The sequence below is a fragment of the Acanthopagrus latus genome, chromosome 13 (assembly GCF_904848185.1).
Source record: "Acanthopagrus latus isolate v.2019 chromosome 13, fAcaLat1.1, whole genome shotgun sequence".
Classification (NCBI taxonomy): domain Eukaryota; kingdom Metazoa; phylum Chordata; class Actinopteri; order Spariformes; family Sparidae; genus Acanthopagrus; species Acanthopagrus latus.
Window position 1 is genome coordinate 20,776,245 of NC_051051.1, and position 15,782 is coordinate 20,792,026.

Here is a 15,782-nt window from a genome sequence, read left to right on the forward strand (position 1 = left end):
ATGATGCACCCCATGTTATCAGGCTTTCAGTAGACTGATGTTGGTAGAAAAATGTAACCCAGTGAAAGTTGAAAATAATATTGATATATTATATTTTTATGTCAGGTTTTGGACTAAATGTGGTCTGACTGAATTAAATATTCTACAACAATGAAATCAAGAGGACATCATGAGAGAAGGAACCATTCCGTTTCCATTTCAGAGGGAATATTATGTACATTTTGACCTCACTACAAACACATTTCCAATCACTATGTACAGGAACTTAAACCTTTACATCGTTCCTCTGTTGGGGGGTAGAATCTGTCTAGATTCTCATCAGCACCAGAGCAAGTTTGACTGCACCGTGCGGACGTCACCCAGCTTTAATGTGACCAATCAGACCACAGTGGGCGGCCCTAGATAACACGAAGCTAGGTTGATTCACTCAGGGTGGGAAGTTGATCCGCGTGTACTGTAATGTGGTGCTGCTCTGACAGAGAGAGGTTCATCATACCTGGAGAGTTTCCCCAAGCCTGCCATGACTGACGAAGAACACGTATGTACACATCTGTTATTTCTAATTCAGTAGAATAATATTTGTAGTGAGGTTACGTTGTATTTAGCTGTTGTAGTTTAAGGTAGCCCCAGTGAATGGCGCTGTCAACCGCGCGGACACCAAACTGCATTTGAGAAGTGACACTTCAGTTTTTTCTGTCTTGCCAGTCGTACATGCGTGTCTAAATGTATTTAAACCCGTAATGTGAATTAATATACTCTCCATTCAAATTCGGGATATATATGATGTCCCTAGTGTGGCTTATCATAGTTGAATATTCCCAAAACCTGCTCACCTTTTCACCCCGAGGCGTCAATGCCTCTAATGTAAACCTGTTCTGTGAGCGAGACAGCTAGGAAGTATAGTGTTGTAATGTATGCTGAATAAACCACATGAGTGGTGAAGTTTGCTTGAGGTCTCGCTTCATATCACTTCATATACTTAAAACCTAAAACATTTTTGGCCCGAAATGTTGCGAAGACAGAACTGAATGGCAAATCAGGTAGAACCTGGGGACCATGATTCTGGTGAGAATCATACTATGAGTCTCTTGAGACGCATCACATTCCTGTGGCGATTTAATACCATGTTCTGCTTGGATAGTCTGATGAAGACAGTAAGCATGAAAGACACTAAGTCTTTAATTTCTTCCCAGGGTTTTCATCTGTATTTTTTTTTCTTTCTCTTTCTCTTTAGGTTTAGCTGTCAAAGACATGGAAGGACATGAGGAGGAGAGACTGTGTGGGAAATGGAGGGTTGCCTGTGGTTTGTACAGTTACAACCTGAGGGACGTCTTCACATGGTGAGCACTGATCCGGCTGTTTAGAAGAAGACAGGTCGACAATTTAGCAGAGGACATTTTGATAGGTCACAGGAGGGGAAACACAGGTGTGAAGAATGCAGTTAATCGTGACTGAATTTGATTCAGCTGCATAAGTGTCAGTGAGTATCAACACGTGTGATGTTTCCCAATCTGGCAAGTAGAGATGTCTGCTGACAAAGGCAGATTCACCCCCCCCCCAACACACACACACACACACACACCCTGTATTTATTACATTTCTGTTATGTTAATTGAACTCAAATAGAAATGTGTCCTGCCATTGTCTACATTGATATGTTTGCTTTCTCAGATTAACTTCATATGATGCTTCATATCCCTAAAATACTTAAAGCCTTAGCTAAAAGGTTAAGTAGGTCAGTAAGGCATGGATAGATGATAAAAGTAATGCAATTAGGTCATGAATTCAAAAGGATATAAAAACATTTTTCAGCACATTTTATGAAATAAAAACACAAATCATATCGATCCGAAAGGATTCTAAATGCAGAAACAAAATACTCTGTTACACTCCACAACTACAACTATGTACATATGTTAGCTTTTGAGACATACTTTAAGTACAAAGGCATTTTTATTATTATTATTATTATTATTATTTTTTAATCTACTACAGAAATATTTTCCCAGTGCCTATCTTGGTCCTATCTTTTCTACCACTCACTGGCACCACCTTGTGACGTTTTGCACTGCACATAACTAAAATAATAAACATTTATAAAATGTGACAAGGCAGTACAGACTCTTGGCTTTCTGGTGCAAAAATAATTAATGCTCTCGGTGTTATGCTTTAATCATGTAAACAATGATCTCCTGTGGCCACTTGAAGGCTGCCCGTTGGAGGTCTGTTTTCATAGGGTTAAGGCAACAAACTCCCGAACAGCCTGGGTCTACTGAAAGCTCCTCCATGTCTGTAGGACTGTGTGAAGATGCCTGTGACTTTGAGTCATTATAGAGAGCTCATAAACACTGAAAAATACAGTAGATTGACTTGTAAATCAGGCTCAGCACCTTTTAAGAGTCAACAGGGGGCGCTGTTGTGTCTGATTGCATCTCATTGACACATGATGCTCTTGCTAACTCTCCAGGCGCCTGCTGAAGACCATCGTCATGGGGCAGGTGTTGTCCCTGCTGATCTGTGGGACCGCAGTGAGCTGTCAGTACCTGGCCAACGCTGGGGTGGAGACGCCCATGCTGCAGAGCTTCCTGAACTACGCCCTGCTGCTGCTCGTCTACACGACCATTCTCTGCACCCGCAAAGGTCAGAATCAGAATCAGAATCAGAAACTAGAGTTGATGGAAGCAATTCTCAGAGGGTTCATTACCAGGAGCAACATCTTACACATCACAATAGTAAATTGATATTATAACTGGTATGAATTTCATGGCAATTTGTCATAAAATGAATCAAAGAATGTCTCAGAGTGGCTTTGAATTTTTTCGACTCTGACGTTAACCTTTTTGGTTTCCACAGGTGACAGGAACATCCTTCAGATTTTAAAAACCAAGTGGTGGAAATATTTGGTGATGGGAATGGCAGATGTCGAGGCAAACTATGCAGTTGTAAAGGCCTACCAGTTTACCACCCTGACAAGTATTCAGGTAAGTGCCAAATACCATTATCTTAACAAAAGTAAAAACTCTTTCAGTACCTCTTTATCAAGACATAATCACAAAAACATGTCAAGCTAAACAACGTACTCAACTCTGCCCCACTCAGCCAAAATACAGCAACTACACCATTGTCATATTAAATGAGGACCAGAATCTCACTGTTTTTAATAACATATTAGCATTAAAACAGTCATATCTGCCGTTTTTTAACAGGAAAATAATCAACACATATCAAGAAAACAATCGTCTGATTTTCCCCTTTGAACAGAAATGCCAAAAATTCACAGGTTTTTGCTCAAATGATGATTATTTGGTGTGTATTTTAGTATATCACTGATTTATTCCGGTTTATATATTTAGCTTTTGCTTTGGAGCTGAAGCTGTGAGCTAGATATTTAGTCAAATGTTTGCTTTACTAATTTCTTTGTCGTTGTCCAGGATGTGAGCAGGAAGCCGCGTGTTTAAAGAAGATAACCTGTTTGAATTAGAGGCCATAAATAAATATATACGATACACAAATAGATGGCTATTCACAGTCGGTCAGTACATGTAATGCCAGTGTATCATTGTGTTGTTACTGTGTGTTTCAGCTGCTGGACTGCTTTGTGATCCCCGTGCTGATGGTTCTTTCTTGGTTCTTTCTGAAGACTCGCTACAAGCTGGTCCACTTCCTAGCTGTGATGTTGTGTTTGTTGGGGGTGGGGGCCATGGTGGGCGCTGACATTCTGGCTGGAAGAGACCAGGGATCCAGTAAGGAGACTCTTTAATCCTTTTATATTGTATCTGTACGTTTGTGAAACTTAACACAGTTTATAGCACTGACTCGTTGAGCAGTTTCTAATTGATGAAAATATTAAAATATTTTTTACTGTATCAACTGTCTATCAATAACCAAAAATGACTATAATGCAATTTTGGTGTAAGAAAATGTTATCAACATTATCTCCTACAGTGTCTTTCTGTAACTGCCCCTCTGTCTCTCTCTGTGCAGCCAGTGATGTGGTGCTGGGAGACGGGCTGGTCCTGCTCAGCGCCATCCTCTATGCTGTATCCAACGTGTGCCAAGAATACACAGTGAAGAACTTGAGCCGAGTCGACTTCCTGGGCATGATGGGCCTCTTCGGGACTGTCATAAGTGGCATACAACTGTGAGTTACGCTATACACCACTGCAGTCGAATCACTCTGTGCCGGATTTTGGTACCCATAGCTTAGTATAGAAAGGAAGAGACAGAGCAAGACATCAACCCTGTAACACGTCACTGTGAGTCAGAGCAATGCAAAATACAAAGTTGACTGAGGCAGCATGTCTGAGGAAACATTTGGTGTTAAACATCAAATGTATCTAAAAGCTGTGTACCATGTTGTATACCCTGAAAGCCAGATCCCATTAACCTACATGAACGATGAGACATCAACATCTTCATAAACATTTCTGTTGGAGAAGCTGTTGTAACTGAGCTTTATCCTTTATAAAGCTTTATAGCTTTATAAACTCAGCCACTGGCTGCGTCCAAATTCCTAACACTAAGAGTATGGCAGGTTTTAGTATGTTAGCATATCTGAAACTGTAGTATGAAACCAATTGTACATGAATTGCATATTTATGGGGAAATATTACATTATTCTTGCACTGCTCTCCTGATGACCACACCAAAAATGCCTGTTTCTCTTCTTCCTCGGAAGAGGAAAACCGGATACTGCAACAACATATGGCTGTCCTTTACTGATTGTTCTTAACATATTTCAGTCCTGGTATCCAGTTTGAGTAAGAGTAAAAACACTTTTCTCAAGAGAAGTTCTTTTGTTGCTGTGATTAATTGAGCAAAATAAAACTTAGTAGTCTTTTGCAGATATCTTGGGCATCATCATGCAGGGCACATCTGTCTTATTCAGTATTACCAGATAAATAACTGTAGACAGAAAGTCAAAATGACAACAACCTAGGTGCCGAAATGTTGCTTAACCTAAAGAGTCCTTTCAGGTTTTATCTCCAGTACATACATTCAAATACTATCTATCTATCTATCTATCTATTTATTTATTTATACAGGTTTCCATGTTAGTCAATCAATGTACAACAAACCTGAACCTGAACTGGATAGTGTCTCTATTGATCAAACTACCCAAATACACCACTACTACAACATGAACAGAACTTCATGCAGCAGTACCTTTTGTTAGGGTTGAATATTTGTTTTACCTTAATTCTGGTGTAAAACAAAATGCTAACTGTTTTGCCTGGTATTGCAGAGCTGTTCTGGAGACTCGTGCAGTAGCAGCGATAAAGTGGGACTTTCACATCTGTAAGTTCAAGTTCTTTCTGAGTATTTGATGACATCAGTGGAAAAGAATAATTACAGACATTATAAACAATATTTATTTGATTGCAATTTCTTCCATTCCTCATGTTCTGCAGCCATGCTGTTTGCAGTCTACGTCCTGTGTATGTTTGCGCTGTACAGCTTCATGCCTGTGGTGGTGAAGATGACCAGTGCCACTGCGGTCAACCTCTCTCTGCTCACCGCTGACCTCTTCAGCCTCTTCTGTGGCATCTTCCTCTTCAAATACATGGTGAGCTCATCATGGTGTTTAATCCTTTTGTTGCCATGGAAACTGCAAATGTTATGTAATATTCGTTACAGAGGAAATGCGTTCTTAAAACAATCCTGGAGATAAGAAGTTTGAAAAAAAACAAAAATGTTCTTGAATTCATTTTCAGCAGCAGGTAGTGATATAAGTGATAGTTGGTGAAGGTGCTGAGTAAGATTAGTTGTCAACTATTAAATCAATTGAACCGGTGTGATCGCAAATTGTGACTCCTGCTTCTTAAATGTGATGATGTTCTGCTATCTTTCCTCCTCTGTGACAGTAACTGAATATCTTTGGCTTGTGAACAAAACTAGACATTTAAGGATGCCATCTTGGGCTTTTTCTAGTCTAGTCTTTGTTGTGAAAGGACAGTGTATATGCCATTAGCAGTGGTTTCAGAGGGGGGAGAGCCAGCTAACCACCCCAGTTAGAGAGATGCTAAGTGGGCCCACTGTAACTAAATGCCTGCTCTGTTTACTTGGCCTGTGTTTCAGATTAGTGAAAATGTTTTGTTTTCTATCGTGATTTTTTCTGTCTTTGCTGTAGGGGAAAAAATTTGGCATGATGGCCTGGCAGCAACTATTATCTTGATTATCAATGAATCTGCTGATTATTATTATTATTATTATTATTATTATTATTATTGTTATTATTATTACAACATTATTGTGTTGTCTAAAAACAAAAGAAAAAGAAAAATGCTCATCACAATTTCCCAGAGACAAGAATGACGTCTTCAGAATGCTTCTTTTGTTTAACCAATAATCCAAAACCAAAAGACTCTTCATTCACTGTCATAAATGACAAAGAAAAGCAGCAAATCTTCCCATTTAAGAAGCTGGAACCAGCAAATGTTTGACATTTTAGTTTGAATAATGACTGAAATTGGCAATTATCAAAATAGTTGGTAATTATGTATTTTTTTTTCAATCAACTGATTGTTGCAGCTCTAATTTTAACCATGACTTTAATCCAGAAAGATCCCAAAGGAATGAAAAGCAGTCCATCCAAAACACACTGTACACTGTCCATTGTTAGAAAACTTGACACAATTTCTCTTCCTGAAAATGTTCCCAACATCTCTGTCTCGTGTCTCCTCCTCAGTTTTCCACCCTGTACATCATCTCGTTTGTCGTCATCACATTGGGTTTCGTCATGTTTAACGCCGTTCCAACATACTCTGCTTTACCGGACTCTGGTGAGGACGACCCAGCTGAAGCGTCTGGCGAGCGCACCGCTGAGAGCTCTTCAGACCACCTGCTGACAGCAGACAGAGAGACCGCCGTCGTCTCACTGTGACTGAAACTGACTGAAGAGAGAACTTCTCTGTTGTCAGAGGTTTTGTTGTTGCACAAGTACACATTTTCTTGTACTTAAAAAGTTTTTATTGATTAAGTATTTAGAAATGCACTTGTATGACTTGCCGTGGCGATTAACAGTTTGATAATTCCTATTTGTTACGTCATCAAATATCTGTCACTGCACTTGTCCTGTTGTGTTAAGCACAGAAAATGCACCATTAGAACTATTTATTTTGTATGAAAACTCACCAGTTACTTGTCAGTCTGTTGCAAAACAGCAATCCCCTTTGACCACTGAATCATGTCTTTGTATTGAATTTTTTTCCAACACAGGCCAATCACAAAGTTTATTTTATCAGTTGTTGCTGTCAGTTTATTTGGTAATAAGACAGATACTCTGTAAATCTCACGCCTTTCTTTGCCTTGTATTGCCAAATGTCAATCATGTTAACATGAAGCAGTTTTACTTTTTTACTATTAAATTAATTTTATATTGCTTTGGTTCTACATCATTTCTCACTAACTTTGCACTTTAACTGCGTTTTATTCTTTTACATAAATAAGTACAATGCACCCTGCCACAGTGCTGCATAAAGGTCCAATATGTAAGAATAATATGACTGTTAATAGCATGACTAACAAGCTTACAACAGATAGGATTAATTAACCTCCCACTTGCTTCATCACTTGTCAAGTCTATGCTTTGGTACACAAATTAGTATTCATTTCTTTGATTGTAAATTATTAGATATAATAATTTATTTGAGCCCCAACATTATTCACATTATACCATGTGAGAAGTTAAGAGAGGAAATGTCTCTTTGGTTGAACGAACACCTCATAGACATCTTAAAATAAAACAGGTCTATGTGCAAGTCCCTAAAGTCCCCAGTGCCCCCGGCGTAAGTGATGCCTGTGGTGTTGTTGCACAGCCAACATTCTCAAAAGGCAAACATTTTGGCTCCATTCTGACCACAGCAGCTGACGCGGTCAGTCCTGTGGATTCAGTAGTTTCACTTTTAGTTTCAAGCTGCTGGGAAGCCTGACAATTTCTTGAAAATGTCATTGGAGACAGCTTCTATTTAAAGTGATACTCTTGCCAAAATGCAACCTAGGTTTTTTTTTTTTGAATGTATATGAGTCAAACCTTAATGTAAAAGCATAATTATGACAAAAGAGGCACTTTTAAGATTGACTGTGTTTTCATTTTCAGATCATTCATTTTCAATGGGATTGCACGGGGCATGTTTACGTTAGCATCAAAATCACTATTTTTATTTTTTTTGATATTAAACTTTTTATTAATTTAAAAGAACATGAGAAAAAAAAACAAAAAAACAAAAACAAAAATACATATTGCACTTTTGTATACCTGACAAACAGAAAGAAGAGAAAGGCATATATACATTCTTACTTAAAAGTCATTGTAATGGAAACAATTAGGCCACATGGCAGGAAGACACCTCAGCTTTAAGACTGAGGCGCATAGTGCGCAGGGGTCACCAACTTTCTGCAGAGTTAATCACTACAGACCTCCAAACTTCATGTGGCTCTCAGATTAGCTCAAGATCAGTGCGTAGAGAGCTTCATAGAATGGGTTTCTATCGCCGAGTAGCTGCATCCAAGCCATACATCAGCAAGTGCAATGCCAGTGTCAGATGCAGTGGTGTTAAATACACTGGAGCAGTGGAGACACGTCGTCTGGAGTAATGAATCACACTTCTCCATCTGGCAATCAGATGGACGAGTCTGGGTTCAGTGGTTGCCAGGAGAACGGTTCTTGTCTGACTGCATTGTGCCAAGTGTAAAGTTTGGTGAAGGCGGGATTATGGTGTGGGGTTGTTTTTCAGCAGCTGGGCTTGGCCCCTTACTTCCAAGGAAAGGAACTCGGAATGCTTCAGCATACCAAGAGATGTTGGACAGTTCCATGCTCCCAACTTTGTGGGAACACTTTGGGGATGACCCCTTCCTGTTCCAATTTTAAATAATGATATATAAGTAAAATAACAAAGGTATCAATCTACGGACATATTAATTATAATGTCAGTACACATTTTGTGCAAATATGAAAAGGCATAAAGAAAAAAAAACATAAGAAAAGAAAACAAATACCAGAAAACAAACAAAAAACACAAAAACAACTGTGAGTGGAGTTCGAGATTTATTTATTTTTTATTTTTACCCATTATTTTCCAAGTGATCCTTAATGTAGTTTGTCCAGGTTTTCCATAGACTCTCAAACTTGTCTTTTTCAAGTCTAAGAATGAATGTTAGCTTCTCCATGTCGTAAATATCTTGGACCACCTTGATCAAGTCCTTGGTGGATCTTTTGTCAGCCATCTCCTTGTAATTGCTTTCTTACTAGCAAGTAGAAGAATATTATACATGTATTTATTCTCCAACCCCTTTACAGTGTCTGGTCTTGTCCCCAAATATATGGTCTTAAACTCTAGGGGGATCACTACTCTCAAGACTTTTTCCATGATAGTCTTGATGTCTTGCCAATATTTTGAAATTGTAGGGCAGTCCCAGAACATGTGGAAATGAGTTGCCTTGTTGTTGCCACAGAGTCTCCAACATGATGTATTTTGAGAGATCATTTGAGCTGGAGCTCTAAAAAATCGAACTGTGTTTTTCCACCCAAATTCTCTCCAAGAGACTGAAGAGGTACTTTTCCATTGTTGTACAAGTATTTTTTCCCATGTCTCCGGGTGTATTGTTATACTACTCTCTTTCTCCCATTTCTCCTTTATGTATGCAGTGTCCGCCCCCACTAACTCTTGTAACACCTTGTATATCTTTGATATATTTCCACGACCAGGGTCCGACCTAAAACTGAGTAGAAAAATCTTCAGAATACCCCATTTGGTTGTTTGCCACTCTTCTCTATTCATTTTTTTCTGTACATAATGCCTAAGTTGTAAACATTTATAAAAGTCCTGATTGGTTAAACCAAAACAATTTTTAAGGCAAAATCACTATTTTTAAAACACTAAGAAGGCTCTTTTTTATATCTTGTTCTAGATAGATAGAAATATATATGTAGAGATATAGATATATATATATATATATATAGAGAGAGAAATAGATCTATCTAGAGGCAGAGATAGGTACATAGACATATAGAGATAGAGATAAATAGATAGATCTATATATCTCTCTCTATATATATGTCTCCCTATATCTATATCTATATCTCTATATCTATCTATATCTATATCTCTATCTCTCTATCTATATGTCTGTATCTCTATCTCTATATCTCTATCTCTATATCTCTATCTCTATATCTATATCTCTGTATTTCTATCTATATCTCTGTATCTCTATCTATCTCTGTATCTCTATCTATATCTCTGTATCTCTATATCTCTATCTATATCTCTGTATCTCTATATCTCTATATCTCTATCTATCTCAATATAGATAGATCTATATCTCTCTATCTACAGTATATAGAGAGATAGATATATAGAGATAGAGATATCTAGAGATAGAGATAAATAGATGTATATCTCTCCCCATCCATCTATCCATCCAGCCATCCATCGAGAGAGAGAGAGAGAGAGAGAGAGAGAGAGAGAGAGAGAGAGAGAGAGAGAGAGAGAGAGACCCACTCCAGGTTCAAAATTAGCAGTTTATTTGGCTTTAAGGGCAATCAGTGCCCAAAACAACAAAAGTGCTAATCAGCCCTAAACTTCCCTATCAAAGAAATTAAAATGTACTTATTGACAAACAACTCACCTGATCAATAAACAGGAGAAAAAAGGTAAAGGTGAATAAAAAGGCTTTCTCTCCTATCTGCTACCACTATCTATTTACAGGCTATTATTCACAAAATACAGAATACACTTCACAAGCTCTTCACCACACCAAACTGTCCAATTCAGGGAAGGAGAAAAGAGTGAGGAGGCTCATCAGCTGGGGGTTTAAGAAAGCTGCTGTGGTTTCTCTGGTCCAGTCCAGACTATGAGAGGACTAATCAGAAGGCCCAATCTGTTTTCCACTTTGCTTCAAACACACCTAAATGATCCGAGGTGAAGAGAGGAAGATTAGCTGCAACACATATATGACCAGGGTCATAAACGCAGGAGACAGCTCTGGTTTTTCACAATTACTTCAGTTCAACAATCATGCTGTTTTATCAGCGTCTGGGTGCATGGACAGTGGAAGTATCTGTGGGAGAAATGTGTAATAAACCTTAACATATTCTAACATTTTATTGGTGACTAAACACATACGTTCTGACTTACTCCAGATTCATTAATGGGCCTGGGGCTTCATTGATAAATGTTGCGTACACACAGGAGAAAGCGGACGCCGCTTCTTAAGCAAAGGAGAATAGGTGAATGTGTCGTCCTCCAAGAAAACCCTGACCCCCTTATACACACACACATAAACTGTTGTAATAAGAAACTGAGACGGCAGAAAGATAAACAGAAAAATGCTTACATGTGTTATACCTGTTAACCTGTTATATATGGAGTAGCTTATTTGCTAGATTTATAAACAAACACCTGTTCGACATACTCTGGAATGCACACACACGCACGCATGCTCACACAGATTAAAATTAAATACAGATTAAGGTACCTTAAAATGTTCATTAATAATCTCTAAGGTAAAAAGTTGGCAAATGTGATGAGCACAGCAGCTGATGCTGTCAGTTCTGTGGATGCATTAGTTTCACTTTCAGGCTGCCTGACTGCCTCTCTAAATCTGGTAGGACATACTGCCAAATTCCTGGCGGTGAAATTGGAGACAGCTCATGCTTGTGAAATGACAGTACAGTCCGGCTGCAGCAATAATAAATACACAGAGCTAAGAGAGCAATCCAACATTTGCCTTTCAGCCGCTGAAACGCTAGACTTCTCTGCACTGAGTTTCCTGACTGGAGCTGGACACATTATTCATCAGCTGAGGTAAATGTTCGTCTCAACATGTGGACAGTTGACTGTTTCAGGCTGTTTCTCTCGGAACTGTTTAAGGTATTTTAGATTAGTTGCATCAGCCTTTGCAATCATTAAATCAAATCAGTTTTATTGATATACTGCACATATATACTCACATTGCCTTGATGGGCTTCACAATCTGTACAGTGAACAACATCCTTAGACCCTTGACTGGAGTGAGGACAAACTTGCCAGTGCTATGGGTACAGGAAGTTCAATGCCTCCAGGGCACCGTCAGTGCACCATTGAGATCACAAATAAAAGCTCTCACTACACCCTCCGTGATGTCAGGTAACTGCATTTTCCCCCCTTTCTTTCACTGAGATACATTTTCCATACACAAAATGCATTAATACTTTTCTGCTTTTTCTAGTGTTTACATCTTCAGTGGGTTCTGTGCCTCACCTTTGCCACTTCAGATTGAGCCATCTTCATCTGGGAAGGCTCTGTTCTCCAAGACTGGCGGCACTGCTTGTGGAGCTGTTGGTGCCTTCACATATGATCTCTGCAACAAATCTACAGGACAGACTGCTGGAAGTATGGCTGTCATGTTCTCTGTGCCCTTTGATTACAACCTATACTCCAACTTGTACGCAGTGGGAGTCTTTGATGAGAGCAAAGCGTGTAATCAGGATCTTTATTACCAGTTGTACTACACCAAAGACGACATGTTAACCAGACAGCCAGCAGGCAACAAAATTCATCACAAGAGTGGTCCAGTTGCCATCATAGCATCGATGGCGAACTCCTGGCAACCTATCCTGACCTTAGAAGTGAGAGACAACTGAAGTAAGAGAACTGACGGGTGATAACATGTAGCTACTCCTGCAGTCTCCCAACTGCACAATTTGTGCATTTCCAATAAATACTCCTCTAAAACTTTTTCAACATGCCGATGACTAGTAGAATATTCGAGCTAAATAATCTTTGGATCTTTTTCAGTACATTTTGAAGTAGTTATTGTTATTACTTGGGGACAATTTTAAATGCAATTTCAATATGTGGCTTGGTTATTACCGCCTACTTACCATTAAATTACTGGACCTGTTATGTTACCATAAAGGTTGAGGATGTCTGCATTACTTTACAGTATCACTCCACTGCTTCTGTTTTATAGGATGTGCACTAATTGCATTAGAGCATGTGCTGTGATTTCAGCTGTAATTATTTCTGTCCCACTTTATGTGATGATGTAAACTGTGTTATCACTTCAGTTTAAGTCTCAAACATTCAGTGAATCTTTCAAGTCAGTTTTGATGTGAGTTTTGTCCTTTGCAGGCATCTGTAGTGTTTCTGGGCAAGATCAACCTGCACAGCATTGTTAATGTTTGCTCCAAGACCAGTGGAGACAGACAAAGACACTTGTGTACCCTCTGAGAGAATCAGGTGAAAATGAAGGCAAAGGCTATTAGACTTTAGACTTGTATTTATCCCACATTGGGGAAATTCACTTGTCACACTAACAGGTAGACAGACATACAGACATTATCAGCCGACCTGATCACGTTTTGTCTTGTTGAGTTCACAGTACTGCCTTCAGGCCTCCGCTATCATTTTTTAATTACTGTGCCTTTTGCATGATTTTAGATGTCTCAACTGTGTATTTAGTTATTATTCTATTGTTTTCTTGTTATTATTGTTATTTTTTGGTATTTTCTCTTTATCTTGCTGTCCTTCACAGACCTGTGTTCGTTGATCTGTGCTTGTGACATGTAACATATTGGACGTCAATGAAGTTGTCTGAATCGGAATGAATCCTTGTATGATGCAAAAGCAGCGCAGGCTACATTAGGAGTTAAAAAAACAGATAGAAAACATGAAGTTACTTGAGTGATAAACCAAATCTTACAGAAGAATGACTATTTTTACTATAGAGCTCCTGTCTGTTGCTATTCAACAACTGGACCAACAAAATCCAACCAGCTTTGGGTAAAGTTACTTTCTAAAAGTAAGTCATTACATTTAAAAGATCACTGCATTGTCCACTGAAAAATGTTAACCTGCTACCCAAACACTGAATCCAACCAATATTGAGGCAATTAAATGGCTAAAATGTAATAATATCAGTTTGCATAGAATGAAAAATGTCATGTAGTTAAATACAAATACACACAGAAATACACTTTTTTTAATCTGTAATGTGTCATTTGATTCATTCATTTATTTATTTTCACTGTAAACACCTGGTCTGCCAAATAAAGCTGCCACCTTTGGCCCACATGGCTCACTTTGGGCAGCTCTGTCTGATAGAAATTCACAGCTTTCTCAGAAAAACGGTCATATTAGTAGCAATCAGTACTGGAGGAATATTTCATGGCCTTTACGTAAGCAAAATTATACCATACTGCAGAATTACTTAAATTTTAAAAGTCCAGCACTGAAATCTTGATTGTTATAAAAGTATTTATATAAGCAGAATGTACATAGTAAAAATAATAATAGTGAAACCTCAGAATTATTACAAATAATTATACTGACAAGAAGCAAATCACTACATTTATAAAGCTGGAATGCTGAAATGACTATTATCAAAATAACTGCCCTTTAATTTCCTGTCAGTCAATTACTTGATACATGGACCAAACATTTCGGCTATACTTGCCTACAGCTACAGGCTGCTGTCAGGTAATATTACTTATAAACATAATATCTAATAACCCCCCTATGTTTTGTATTCAAAAAATCTTTATCTGTACAGTAACTACTATTCTGAGTTGTAAGATTAATGTAGTCGAGTAAAAAGTACAAATATTTCCCTCTGAGTTGTAGTGGAATACAAATACAAAGAGGCATGAAAAGAAAAGACATGAGGACAAGTATCTTTGATTTCTCTTGAGCTGCAGCCCTTAAATAAATGTACTAAGTTGCATTCTGAGACTGGTAGCAATGACACTATATGGTCTATTTGGAGCCCCCTCAAAAATGGTCCATCATGATAAATCCTGGCTCCCGTCTGGACACTGGCAGCTGATGCTGTCAGTGCTGTGGATAGTTTCACTTTCAATCTGACCACAGTTTTGCTGGGTGTACTCTCAGTTTCCTGGAAATAATACTGGAGAGGGCTTACAGTAAGCTGTTACAATGACCAGTCAAATGGACACTTTAAAGTAGCCTTTTATTGTGACCAGAGAGTGTGTGAGTTTAGGATAGCTATAGGATAAATACACCCTAAGATCTGTTTTTGCAAAATAACCCCTCAAAAATAGTCCATCATAATAAATCCTGGCTCCAGCCTGGACACTGGCAGCTGATGCTGTCAGTGCTGTGGATAGTTTCACTTTCAATCTGACCACAGTTTTGCTGGGTGTACTCTCAGTTTCCTGGAAATTATACTGGAGAGGGAAGATGTTGCAATGACCAGTCGAATGGACACTTTAGAGTAGCCTTTTATTGTGACCACTCCAACGCACACCTGTACAGTAATCATGATGAATTATCTCACTTGCAGGCATTTTTACAAATTCATGCTCAAAGTCTGCTTTTGTTTAAAGTTAAACCATTCTACACCTTACTGTACAGCTTTTAGCAATATCTACTTAAAGTGTTTAATGCACACAATAAATTACTGTATACTGTTGAGTGCATATTCAGTATATGTTAGGGTTAACATTGTAGTCCTATTTTAGTGTTAGTCCTTATCCTTTTTTATTTTATGTTTTGTATTCGTATAATTTATTTAGATAATTTCAGTAATAGAAGAATTTGTATAGATTCTTATTAAATGCCCAGAAGCCTCCCTGTGGGCCCTGTCCTCCCATCCAGAACAGAGGTTTTGGTTACAGAAAATGAATATTAACTCCTCTCTCCATTTCTTTAGTTCCGCGTCTTCTCCCGCACAGCTTGTCAAGTGCTTGAACACGTGTAGTGTGACCATTGTCATTTACTCCCTTCTTACAACTGATACAGGTCGCCGTACAGCACAACAGACTCCTCTCCCTCTCTGCC

At 38.5% G+C, this 15,782-nt stretch overlaps 2 protein-coding genes across 2 annotated transcripts; both read left to right on the plus strand.

Moving 5' to 3' along the window:
* The first annotated feature begins 383 nt into the window (after positions 1 to 383).
* slc35f2 (solute carrier family 35 member F2) lies at positions 384 to 7,382 on the plus strand. The gene is made up of 9 exons (XM_037120773.1): positions 384 to 538; positions 1,235 to 1,340; positions 2,468 to 2,640; positions 2,854 to 2,981; positions 3,584 to 3,743; positions 3,985 to 4,141; positions 5,246 to 5,298; positions 5,412 to 5,566; positions 6,689 to 7,382. The coding sequence occupies exons 2-9, from the start codon at positions 1,252 to 1,254 to the stop codon at positions 6,881 to 6,883; spliced, it is 1,110 nt and encodes a 369-aa protein (XP_036976668.1). The 5' UTR covers positions 384 to 538; positions 1,235 to 1,251; the 3' UTR covers positions 6,884 to 7,382.
* Positions 7,383 to 11,719: 4,337 nt separating this feature from the next.
* On the plus strand, positions 11,720 to 12,793 carry LOC119031946 (DELTA-sagatoxin-Srs1a-like). The gene is made up of 3 exons (XM_037120774.1): positions 11,720 to 11,807; positions 11,985 to 12,128; positions 12,211 to 12,793. The coding sequence occupies exons 2-3, from the start codon at positions 12,037 to 12,039 to the stop codon at positions 12,623 to 12,625; spliced, it is 507 nt and encodes a 168-aa protein (XP_036976669.1). The 5' UTR covers positions 11,720 to 11,807; positions 11,985 to 12,036; the 3' UTR covers positions 12,626 to 12,793.
* Positions 12,794 to 15,782: the final 2,989 nt, after the last annotated feature.